Source organism: Onychomys torridus, chromosome 7, assembly GCF_903995425.1.
Source record: "Onychomys torridus chromosome 7, mOncTor1.1, whole genome shotgun sequence".
In the NCBI taxonomy this organism is placed as follows: Eukaryota; Metazoa; Chordata; class Mammalia; order Rodentia; family Cricetidae; genus Onychomys; species Onychomys torridus.
The window spans coordinates 29,709,777-29,722,667 of record NC_050449.1 but is presented as its reverse complement, the minus strand read 5'-3'; the positions used below and the strand labels follow the sequence as shown (position 1 = coordinate 29,722,667).

The window sequence follows — 12,891 nt, the reverse complement described above, 5'->3', positions numbered from 1 at the left end:
GTGCTTTATAATGCATTTTCTCTTCTTTAGACTGTATTGATCCAGGTTGGTTCTGTAGGTAGATTGTGGCCTCGCACAGCAAAGCACCTGGGTTCCCCAGCACCTTCTCAGTTGGGATGCTAGCACACAACAAAGCTGCTGCTCTCAGGAGCCGTGCTTGAGATCGCCTTTCAGGCCTGGCGGTGGAAACAACAAGATTTCAAGCTTGGGAAGCAGAGGAGGAGACCCAGACCTAACAGATGTGTGAGCTGCTTAAGCGGCAGAAGCTCATCAGCCTTGGGATCTCTACTCCAAAACTGAGTGAGTGGGTGGGCAAGAGTGGCCAGAATGCCGAGTAAGGCCTCAGTTGAAAAAGACAGACAAAAATAAGACAAAATTTGGAGGGTGTAGAGAACTGTACAGCAAAAAGGAGGTTTCCAAAGCTATTAGTAATGTCAGGAAAGTGCAGTATATCAAATAATACCGAGAGTGGGGTTTCTAGTATTTATTTTTATGTGTAGGAATATTTTGTTTATAGTATGTATGTATGCACACCACAAGATTGCCTGGTACCTACGGAGGTCAGAAGAGGGAGGGAGTTGGATTCCCGAGAACAGAATTTTCCAGAACTCAGAAATTAGAATACAGCAGAAACAAAATCTAAAAAAATGGAAGAGTAGATGAAGTTAAGTCATCCCCTCCCCCATCTCTCTGGCCACCTTTTGGTAGTGTTGGTGATTGATTGAACCCAGAACCCTGCACTTGTTAGTGAAGTGTTCCAGCATTGAGCAGCCCCAAGAAAAAATGGGAGAGAAAAGTGAAGAAAGAAATCTGGACAAATCCAGGAAGATAAAATATCCAAGTGAGAATTCCAGAAGAAAAATCAGAGTTTGTTCACGGCTGCTTCCCAGGACTGAAGATGACTTCTAAGATTAAAACTCCCTGTGTCCCCCATAAAAAGAAAGAGCCCAGCAGTTGGCTATCATGGTGGATGAAAATAAAACTCAGTGCAGTGCCCAGCGATGTGATTAACACATTGGGAACAGATAGAAACAAAGAGGCTGCATGACAGAATCAGAATGACCTTAGACTCCTCAACAGTAGCTTTAGGATTTTGAGTGACTGTTTTCCATCTTAGAATTCTTACTGTTTTAAAACATTTTAAAAGAAAATTTAGTGTTTGTGTGTGTCTGTGTAAATGAATTCAGGTGCTGGCAGAGGTCACAGGAATCAGATGATCCCCTGGAGCTGAAATTACAGGTGGTTATAAGCTGCCCAACATGGATGCAGGGAGTCTAACTCTGGTCCCCCATGAGAGCAGTATATGCTCTTAACCACTGAGCCATTTCTCTAGCTCCCCCAAATTTACTCTATTATTATGACTACTTCATATTTATTTTGTGTGTAGGAGAAGGTCAGGTGTGCCACAGCATACATGTAGAGGTCACAGGACAATTTTTGGAGTTCAGTCTCTCCTTCCACCCTGTGGGTTCTGGGGCTCAAACTCATCGTCAGATTTGTCAGCAAGCATCCTTGCCCTCTGAACCATCTCTACAGCTCTCCATCCTAGAATTCTTCAGAAGCGTGACTATGGAATGCAAACATTTTGAGATTCTTCAAGTTGCATGTTAATCTCATTGCACCATCACCGTGGAAGCAGCTTGAGCGTGTGCTTTTGCCCAGTTGTTCTGCATGTGTGGTCCCTGGGCCAGCAGCATCAAGCCACCTGGGGACTTGTTAGACATACAGATTCTCTGGCTCTGCCCCAGGCCTCACAAGACAGGTGGCTGTCCTGCACATGGAGACTTGGTGAGTGAGTTTTTTGGCTGGTAAATGTTCCTTGTTTACGTTTAACATGCTGATGAATATACACAGCTTTATATACAGCAAAAAGAAACATAAACTAAGATTCGTAATTTACAAATTGGATGATTCTATACTCTTGACAGTAATAACAGGAGGTATTTTAATCCTCTTATCTGGAAAGCTGTTCAAAATACAATTTCTCTTCCCTTGACCAATAGAAATCAGCTTTAAAAACATTGGGCTGGGGTAGGGGTATAACTCAGTGATAGAGTGCTTGTCTGCCATGCACAAGAGCCTGGGTTCATTCTCCAGTATAGCAGAACAATAATAAAAATAACTATCAGATGTGGTGTTACACACCTGTGATCTCAACACTTAGAAGACAGAGACAGGAGGATTGCTGCAAAATTGAGGCCAGCCTAGCCTCTATAGCAAGTTCTAGATCAGCCAGGGCCCTATAGCAAGACTTTTCTCAAAATAACAACAACAATAATATGTTTTTCTGTCAGCTTAGCAGCTGCACATGAATCTGCTGATATTTTAATTTTTGTCTGCAGCCTGACGGGGCTTCAGGTCCTGTGGCCCTGGCTCTGCCTTAGCCCTGATGTATAGGTTTGAATTAAGTCTCTATTGTTCTATTTACCAACAAAGACTTGGAAGTCAGATGTGGGGGTGAAAACCTGCTACATCAGAGAAGCCGAGCTGACCTTGCTTTTTGGTTGGAGACCTAATCCTCGCCCTTTCCTTCCTGTACATTTTCTCTATCCAAATTGCTGGCTTCTCTATGGTTAATTCCAGTGAGGTAGTCGCTGGCTCCACCCCCTGATACAGGGTAAACTTTATTGACAGTATAGAGTGTCACACTATGATCCAAATATCCCACAACCATAATTGTTTACTGTTAATTTATTTTTGTTTTTTAAGACAGGGTTTCTCTGTGTAGTTTTTGGTGCCTGTCCTGGTTCTCGCTCTGTAGACCAGGCTAGCCTTGAACTCACAGAGATCTGCCTGGCTCTGCCTCCTACGTGCTGGGATTAATGGCATGCGCCACCGCTGCTCAGCTTACTTTTAATTTATATATGCCACTGACTTCATGTGTTTTCAAAACAGGGATACTGTAATGGTAAATGCAGCATATATATGTTGTAAACTTTGGCGCTAAAAGTTGTCTTGTACTTGGCGTGTTAGTGCACACCTTTAGCTAGCTAGAGGCAGGTGGATCTCTGAGTTCAAGGCCAGCCTGGTTTACAAAGTGGGTTTCAGACCATCCAGAGCTATACAGTGAGACACTGTCTCAAAAAAAAGAAAAAGGTTTGTTAATTAGACAAAATAGTGGGCTTCTTTAGGACATTCTCACACATGTATATTATCTTAGTTAGGGTTTCTGTTGCTGTGATAAAACACCATGAGCAAAAGCAAGTTGGGGAGGAAAGGGTTTATTACACTTCCATAGAACTGTTCATCATCAAAGGAAGTAAGGACAGGAACTCAAACTGGACAGGAACCTGGAGGCAGGAGCTGATGAAGTGGCCATCAAGGGGTGCTACTCACTGGCTTGCTCCCCATGACTTGCTCAGCCAACTTTCTTGCAGAACCTAGAACCATCAGCCCAGGAGTGGCACCACCTGGTCCCTCCCCCTTCAGTCACTAATTAAGAAAATGCCCTACAACTGGATCTTATGGAGGCATTTTCTTAATTGATGTTCCCTTCTTTCAGACAACTCTAGCTTGTGTCAAGTTGACATAAAACTGTCCAGCATGTGTATGTTGATCACATTCACTCTTATTCTCTTTCTCCTCCTCCCCTTCCCTTGGAGAGCCAAATGTAATATTTGCTCTCTCCTCAGACAGTCCCAACAACAAGCCAAGTTGCGATTCCCCCAGAGTGAACTCTGGGGAACCAGTGAGTTTATTGGGTTTACTCACAGAGCAGTCAGTGAGGGGTTGCAGGCAGGAGCATGGGTGACTTCAAAGTAGCCACACTGGAAGGTCTACACGCAACATGCATGAGCACACCCCTTGACTGTGTAGATGGAGACCCTCCCCATTTCCTTTCCTGTCCGTATCCTTTAGTCCCTCCCAGAGACTACCAGGCCATGTGCAGTTAGGGCAGAATTACATACACACAGCTTGTTGGCAGGATGGCTGGATACTTAGGTAAGGATCCCATAACTCTCCCCGCCCCCTCCTTCAAAGACAGAACTCAACAGTCAACAAGCCCAGCTATGATGATTTTTGGTAAGTAGGCCTAACCAAACTCCTAAAGATGGAAGCAGTTTGACTCAGAGGATGGTCCTGTATAATGAATGGTCCCCTTCTACTTAAATGACTTCTTTACAAACTTAGATTCCTGAGGTTCCTATCTCCAGATCTTCAAATGTGAGTACATAACCTAGAGTAACTGCAGAAACCAGGAAAGTAAAAAGGAACCATTGCTGGGGGGTTGGCAACAGATGTTCTCCAGTTCTCTCAGTATCACTGCAAAAGACGTAAGTTCACCTTTTTTTAAAATGGGATTTTTGTTTTTTGAAACAAGGCTTGCTATGGCAGCCTAACTGGTCTAGAACTCATGATGATTCTCCTGCCATAGCTTCCAGCGTCTTGGGTGTGTTTTGCTGGAGACTGAATCCATGGCCTTTTGCTTGTTAGGTAAGCACACAACTATAGAGCCATATCACATAGGGGCCTGTTTTAAGCACTGCCCCCAGGGTATCATCGTGTAACCTTGACTGTCCTGGAAACTCTGTTTAGACCAGGTTGGCCACAAACTCAGAGATCTGCTAACCTTTGCCTCCCAGGTACCAGGACTAAAGGTACCCACACCCAACCCTTAAGATTTGTTTTGTGTTTCATTTGTATTACACTGAAAATGATCTTGTACATATATTTGTGTGTATGTGGAGGGCACATGGGAAGCTCCGTCAGAGACAGCTTTCAGTTGTTCTTCTCCTTCCACCGTGTGGATCCCAGGACTGGAACTCCAGAGAGAAGGCCATCAGGCACCTTATCCACAGAGCCATCCCACAGGCCCTTATTTTTATTTTTTAAATTATGTCAGTGTGGCTATGTCTGTGTGGGTTTGTGCACATGAGCATGTATTGGTAAGTCGAGATGAGGGCAGCAGATCCTGTGGAGCTGGAGCTATAAACCCTTGTGAGTTGTCTGATTATGGGTGCTAAGAACCACACTGGTCCTCTGTAAGAACAGAATGTGCTCCTAATTGCTGAGCTGTCTCTAGGCCCCTGCCCCGCCCAACTTTATCTTTTTAGTGGCTGAATAATATCCCATTGTATGTGCTTTTAAATTCTGCCTGAGCACTGCTTCAGCAAAATAAGGAAATAATACAGAAGAGGAAGATTATCTTTCTAGTGCCCAGTTCCAGACAAAGGGGACAACAGTACCAGGATGGTTAGTACCTTGGCAGAGGCTCCAGGAAGACATATTCATTGCTCATATTCCTGATGAGTTGAACATGTCTAAAGATTTATGTAAACAGGACAGTGAGTTTTGAGATGGCCCTGGGTTTTGGTTTGCCACGGTTTCCTTGTGGTGGATTTGGGGTCTGCATTAGCAGTGAGGTTGAGAAGGGGTATATTTTTCCTATATAATCATTGAGTAACCTGTGGGAAATGCAGAGGTTGCATATATGTCTCCTGTTCCCCAGCTTTTTGTTTTGTTTTCCAAGACAGGGTTTCTCTGTCGTTTGGGTGCCTGTCCTGGATCTCGCTCTGTAGACCAGTCTGGCCTTGAACTCACAGAGATCTGCCTGGCTCTGCCTCCCAAGTGCTAGGATTAAAGGCATGTGTCACCACACCTGGCTCCCCAGCAATTTTTTCTTTTTTTTTTTGGTTTTTCGAGACAGGGTTTCTCTGTGTAGCTTTGTGCCTTTTCCTGGATCTCACTTGGTAGCCCAGGCTGGCTTTGAACTCACAGAGATCCTCCTGCCTCTGCCTCCCAAGTGCTAGGATTAAAGGCGTGTGCCACTACCGCCCGGCTCCCCAGCATATTTTAACAGATATTTTTGTGTGTTTACAGATCATTGATTCTTGACCAAACTCTTAAAGTGATGATCTTAACAGAAAATTAACCAAGTAAAATAATAATTACTAATTTTGAACATTAGAAATTATGGTAAGAAGGAAAAACAGTGGTAGCATTGACCATCAGTTTATCAAAAACTGATGTTGCTACAGTGAGAAGGGGGCCTGGGAGACGTGGCCAGATGTGTGTTTGTGTGTGCATAAGCACCAGGTGGAGGACCAGCTGGAGGACAATTTTATCTTCCAGAAAGAGCGGCCAGGGCAGTGATAGCACACCTCAAAAGTCAGGTAGGAATGAGAAAAGTGAGTGGAGTGTATGGGCGTGTATGGGGCTAGAGACGGGGAGCAGGGGCAGCGAGGAATTGTGAAGCAACCACTACTGGACTCTCCATTCAGCCTCTGCAAATGCAGCTTGGGTACAAAATAAAAAGTAAAATTTAACAGAACATGACAGGAGGAGTCTTTGTGTGGAGTCCCATGGAATTATTTATTATATTGTGGACATTCAAGGGGTGAGCTTTGGGAGGATTTAAGGCTGTCCTGGTGTGATCTTTTAAAGGACGCCAGCAGGAGGGCATGGCTGAGGATCTCCTTGTTACTTCTTATGCTACACAAACAGGAAAGGTTTGGGGTGCGAGAGTTGTGGGGTATGGACCACGCCAAGAAGAGTTGTGGGGTATGGACCATGCCAAGAAGAGCAGGTGATCCCTCAAGCCAACTTGCCTGGTGGCATCTGCCAAAGAGGAATCCCAAGTAGTTTTGTCTATTGGCTGGACAAGGCTGCCACTATGGTGCCAAGGGCCTCAGGACTACTCAAGCTTTAGCATCTGTTTCCTCATATGTAGAATGGGACCATTGTAATACCCAGTCCCTTTGCTTGTGAGAAACAAACGTGTTAATACACTTACTGGCTTAACATGGAGTCTGGTACATCTGTTAGTAACTCAAGCCAAGGTTCTAAAGGATATTGATACCTTTTCTGTTTTGTTAAGCACTTACTTTGAAAAAAATGAAAAGACAACAGTAACAAAAACATCCTACAGGAAAGTAGTGGAAACGATCGAAGACCTCCCTGTCTCTCTTTGCTTTAGATACAGTGCTGTTCTGGATGCAAGTCTGAAAAGTGACAAACTATTCATTTTAGAAAATCGCACATTTTTTAATTTTATTTTTATTTTAAGGGGTGTGTGTGTGTGTGTGTGTGCACATACATGTGTGTGTATGTGTGTTTGCTCGAGAACATGTGTGGGTACAGGTGCTTGCAGAGGTCAAGGAGTCAGGTCCCACTGAAGCTGGAGTTAAAGGCAGTTGAGAGCCACCAGCTTTGGGTGCTAGAAATTGAATGAGCTTGGATCCTCTGGAAGAACATGCCGCCAGATTTCACATTTATACAAAGTTGTTCCATGCAGTAGGGTCCATGATTAACTGTGCCTGTTTCAGTGTTCTGTGTAAAGCAGGACTTTTGTTCCACACAGAATCTGCTGCAACCCCCTCAGGTACATCTGTTTAGTCTCTTCTGGAGCAACTCCTTGGCCTTTCTCTTTTCTAGCTTTAACATTTTGGATTGTTTTGTTTATTGAGAGGGGGTCTCCTATATTGCCCATGCTGGCTCAAAATCCTGGGCTCAGCCTCCCAAATGGTGGGGCTGCAGGCATGCACCATTGCATCCTTAACGTGGACCTTTTGGAAGAGTATTAAAGCCACTCTTGATGGGAAATGTTCTTGGGGTTTGATTTGCTGGGGTTTCTTTGTGATTGTGAATTCAGTGTCTGCACTAACAGTAAGGTTGAGGAGAGGGCCTTGTATTCTTGTGTAATTATTAGTGACCTGTGGGAGCTGTAGCGATTGTACAGGTGTCTCCTGCTCTCCAGCATATTTTTAATAGGCGTCTGTGTGTTTATTGATCATCAACTTTTGACCAAACTCCTCAAGTTCAACTGCAGGTGAGACTCTGGAGGTGGTTTGGAGGCTGCCAGTGGAAAACAGTATTGAGAAAGAAGCATTGATTTTTTTTTTTTTTTTTTTTTAATCAAAGAGACTTTATTCCATTTGGGACACAAATGTCCTTCCAAGGTTTAAAGTCTGAAAAAGCCAAATTCACGTGTCCATTTGTGTAGTAATTATTATTGAGTGTTTCCTGCTTGCAGGTTCCAGGAATAAATAGTAAAAATAAATAAGTCAAATCTCTTATTGGACTCTTTGTTCTCATGGGGAGGTAGACAGGAAAACTGTGCAGTAAGTCAGTGGTAGGGGGAGAATAGACCAAGGAGGGTCATGGAATCTGACCAGGCTGTCAAGCTGGCCTGAAACCCAAGGGAGGCAAAGAAGCTTCAGGAATCCTCTGCTGGGAAGATCTGGTTGGCACTGGGAATTGCCACACCAGGCTTAGAGAGAGGCACTTGTCAGTGAAGTGTTAGATGACTGAGCAGAGGCAGAGGAAAGAGGGTTGGATGGAGTGACTGGGCCCTAGCCTCACACTGGCAGGCAGGACTCCAAGAGGGCTACCTGTGGGGTTCCAGCAGCTTTGGGGGAAGGAAGGTCCACGCCTCGGGAGTTTCTCAGCACTGAGGTGGGTGGAAGGCAGGTGAGGGCTGGCTTGGTAAGATTCTTGTCTCCTTGCACTCTGGGTGGCTGGGCTGGATTCTTGACAAGCCTGGGCAGACCAGGGCTCGCTCTCAGAAACATCTAGGAGCCCCAGGCTATATGCCCAGGGCTGTGTGCCCCCTGCCAGCAGAGTCAGGCTGTTTTCCAGTGTCAACCTCACCTTTGTTCCAGGATCCCTTCCCAGCTTTCACAGATTTCCCTTGCCAAGGCACAGCTCTCTCCAGTTCAAGCAACTGACAGCACAATAAAACGTGGGTAGACAGACACTGGTGTCTGTCTGTCCCTCCTGTGTGTGAGAGAGAGTTCCTAAATATCTTCTGCCCACTGACTTCTGTAGTTCTCATACCAACACTGCCAGGATGATGCTGTTGTTGTGACCCCCAGGTCATGTGGGTGAGGGGAATTAAGCAACAGAAAGGGTTGGCCACTTGCCCTTGATCACGCAGCTAGTGAATGCAGACTTAGGGTTTACACTCTGGCTGCTTGGCCCCAGACCTCTGTTTTCATCCTCTGCCTAGCACTACAGATGCCACAGTATTTTTCCTCGAGGCCCCTGCCAGTTCCAGGGTGGTGCCCTTCAGCCTGTTTCAGGCAGTCTCTTGCCTCTTGAAATGTATGTGCTTGGTGTCTAACCATAGGTTATTAGGGAGTCGTGAAGAGTGAAAAGCAAGAGTCCTTTTTTCCAGAAGATTGTGAGGATTGTGTGCCGCCTTTTCAGGGTCAGGTCCAGAGAATTGGGCTAATGCCTCTGGTGATCCAGATGACATGCTTTACTTAGTGCCAACAACAGCTGGGAGGCAGTTTTTGTGATCACCCTTTAACAGGAGAAGAATCTGAGCCTCTAGGAGCCATATGCCCAGACTCACCCAGCAGAAAAGGTGAGCAGTTTGGCTTCTCTGATCCCAAACTTGGGTCTCCCCACCATGCTACCTTGCCCCAGAGCTGATGGAATGGAATGCTTTGTGTTCGCTGGAAGTCATGTGCTTGGTGTGTTACCTGCATGTGTTGACTGACTTGGCTTTAGAAGAATTCGACCACTATCTTGAAAAAACACTCAGTTTTAGGCTAAGATGTTGTCTTAAAGTTTCTGTTGTTGTGAAAAGACACCATGACCACAGCAGTTCTTTTTTTTTGTTTTGTTTTGTTTTTTTTTGAGACAGGGTTTCTCTGTAGCTTTGGAGCCTGTCCCGGACTAGCTCTGTAGACCAGGGTGGCCTCGAACTCACAGAGATCCTCCTGCCTCTGCCTCCCGAGTGCTGGGATTACAGGCACGTGCCACCGCCCGGCTACAGCAGTTCTTATAAAAAAAAACATTTAATTGGGGTGGCTCACTTACAGCCCAGAGGTTCAGTCCATTATCATCATGGCAGGGAGCATGGCAGAGTGCAGGCAGACATGGTGTTTGCGAAGTAGCTGAGAGTCCCACATCTTGCAGACAACAGGAAGTGGTCTGAAAGTCACACTGAGGGAAGCTTGAGCAAAAGAGACCTCAAAGTCCACCCCTATAGTGACACACTTCCTCTGACAAGACCACACCTCCTAATAGTGCCACTTCCTATGAGCTTATGGAGGCCAGTTACATTAAACCACCACAGGCAACCTTTGTTCCAGTCTTGCCTCTGCTGTGTCTCCAGAACCACACTGGATGAGCTTGGAGTCCCTGCCACTCTCCTGTCTTATTCACAAAGTGCAGTAGAACGACCCGCATCCTCAGACCCAGTCAGAAAGTATAGGCTGCTGGTTCTTAGCTGGGTGCTGATGTATAGAACGAGTGGTATGCCCTAGAAGGGCATATCTGAATCCCACATAATGGGGCATGTGGGCCTCTTCAGAAACATCCAGCTGATTTGGCAACACCTAGGTCACCATCCTTCCCTCCCCTGGCAGTCTTTGTTGAGGCACCAGCTGTGCCAGATGTTATCGACAATAATGGGGAGGACTTAACCATAGGCAGGTGGTGCTAGGCCGGGGCATTCAGCTATAATCTGCTAAAGAAAATCCACAGGATTTCTTTGAGTTTTGGTTTTTCGATGGGGTTTCTCTGTGTAACAGCCCTGGCTGTCCTGGAACTCACTGTGTAGGCCAGACTTGCCTACATAGACATCTGCCTGTCTCTGCCTCCAGAGACTGGATTAAAGGCACGTGCCCTCACATCCGGCTCAGGATTTCTTGCTGATTAAAACTGTTATGACAAAGGCAAGATCTCCACATGTTCTACTCCAGCCTGATCTACATGGTGATGTCCAGGCCAGCCTGGACTACAAAGTGAGACTATATCAATTAAACAGACACACAAATAGACAAACACTGTCCTTGTTAGGGTTGCTATTGCTAAGATGAAACACCATGACCAAAAGCAAGTTGAGGAGGAAGTTAATTTGGTTATACCTTCCACAGCATTATTCATCTCTGAAGGAAGTCAGGACAGGAACTCAAACAGGGCAGGAACCTGGAGGCAGGAGCTGATGCAGAGGCCATGGAGGGGTGCTGCTTACTGGCTTGCTCCCCATGGCCTGCTTTCTTATAGAACCCAGGACCACCAGCCCAGGGGTGGCACCACCTGGTCCCTCCCCCTGCAGTCACTAATTAAGAAAATGCCCTACAACCGGATCTTATGGAGGCATTTTCTTAATTGAGTTTCCCTTCTTTCAGACGACTCTAGCTTGTGTCAAGTTGACATACAACTATCCAGCACAGTTGATGCCTTGTCACCTTGACACCACACACATCACTGTTAAACTGTAACTTTTCCTTTCTTAATCATCTCCAAATCATACATTAGTAAAACTACAATATAAAATATTTTACAAAATTAAAAATTCCCAGTCTTTACAAATTGAAACACTTTAAAATTAAATCTCTTTTAAAATCCAAAGTCTCTTTTAAAACCTAAAATCTCTTGAAAAATTCCAAAGGACATTTTGGAAATGTCTGGAGACATGTGGTTGTTACAGAGGAAGGGGACACTAGCATCCAAGTTGAGGCTGGCCTGCTGCTGAAGTAGACGTGTTGTGTACATTGCACCAAAGAGCCATCCAAACCAAAGTATCGATGGTGTCAACTGAGAAACCTGGATTGAATGTCCAGTGCTTTATGCTTTATATTTATATGTGTGTGTGTGTGTGTGTGTGTGTGTGTGTGTGTGTGTGTGTACATGCCACAGTATATCTATAGAGGTCAGATCCCAACTTGCAAGAGTTGGTTTTCTCCATCTACCATGTGGATCCCAGGATTTAATCAAGTCATCAGGCTTAGCATCATGTGCCTTTATCCCCTGAGCCATCCCACAAGCACCCCATCCAGCACTTATGAAGTGTTTCTTAGCAGCAGACATTGTTCTAAGTGTTTCTCAGGTAACTAACTCAATTCTTCTTCTAGTATTGTGCCATAAGAACTGTTGCTATCTTCATTTGGTATATGGGACAGTCAGAGCACACGGAGGTTAGGTAAATAGACCAAATTTCCAACTTGGAGTCACAATCCCACTCAGAGTGAGTGAGGAGCAGGCAGAGGCAAGCCTTGAGCCTAGACAGCCTGGCTCCAGAGTCCACATTGAGCCTCTGAGCTGCACTGTATTACCCCTCCTTAAGGGAACCAGTGGGCTTCAAGCCACACTTCCAGCTTTGCATCCAAAAAGCCACATACCTAGACATTTGTGTGTAAGAAGTGAGAATCCTTTGGTCATTGTGCCTAGAACGTGGAGGTGGAGGGTGGATATAGTTAATGTCATGAGGGGCCAGTGAGCCATCAGCCAAAGCCTTGTCCTGTGAGGGGTGTGGTTCAGCTCATGAACTTAATGGTCTTTCTTTCTAGTTACCCTGTGCTCTGTCATTGTAGATATAAAGACAACTGTGGTGTACCCTGCCACAGAGAAACACCTGCAAAAATACATGCGTCAGGATCTCCGCCTGATCCAAGAGACTGGAGACGACTACAGGAGCATCACTTTACCCCACCTGGAGTCCCAGAGCCTCAGCATCCAGGTGACTAGCTGCAGGGACTCAGGATCTCTGCATCCTGGAGCTGCTTTCTCTTCTTGCAAGCACCTGTTGGGGCCATCGCAGAGATAGTGCGCAAACACCCTGGGTCTGGGCAGTATATGTGACCGAGACTGCAAAGAGGAACATGGGCAGAGCCTCCTGGTGTGGGCTGGTTGCCGTTTTATCCAGGACAGTCAGGGCAGGCTTTGTGATCTTGGGCCCTTTGTGAGGTACTGATGTTCTCTGAGAAATCCATCCTGCACGAGAAATCTTCCCTGCTCTGCAGTAGCCCTGTATAGCCTGACTGTGTCTTCACTAAAGATCTGTGGGCAGGTAAAAGCCTTCTGTTGGATTAGGTGACCTTGATCCAGCCTCGGATCCCTAGTCTTTCCTGCAAGAGACAAGTCTTAGAGCTAAAACTTCCCTGCCCCTCCTCCCCTTGCATTCATTCCACAGCAGACTGTCCCCTGTCGTCCCTAGTG

At 45.7% G+C, this 12,891-nt stretch overlaps 1 protein-coding gene across 3 annotated transcripts in view; it reads left to right on the top strand.

Moving 5' to 3' along the window:
• Positions 1–12,891, top strand: part of Dcps (decapping enzyme, scavenger) — a 45,606-nt gene that overhangs the window by 19,764 nt on the left and 12,951 nt on the right. For 2 of the 3 annotated variants that reach the window (XM_036194213.1, XM_036194215.1), the window contains exon 3: positions 12,267–12,412. In XM_036194213.1, the coding sequence (XP_036050106.1) occupies positions 12,267–12,412 (146 nt within the window). Of the gene's footprint in view, positions 1–70; positions 301–1,536; positions 1,789–12,266; positions 12,413–12,891 lie in introns of those variants that run through there. The other variant, XM_036194216.1, reaches the window with a different exon arrangement.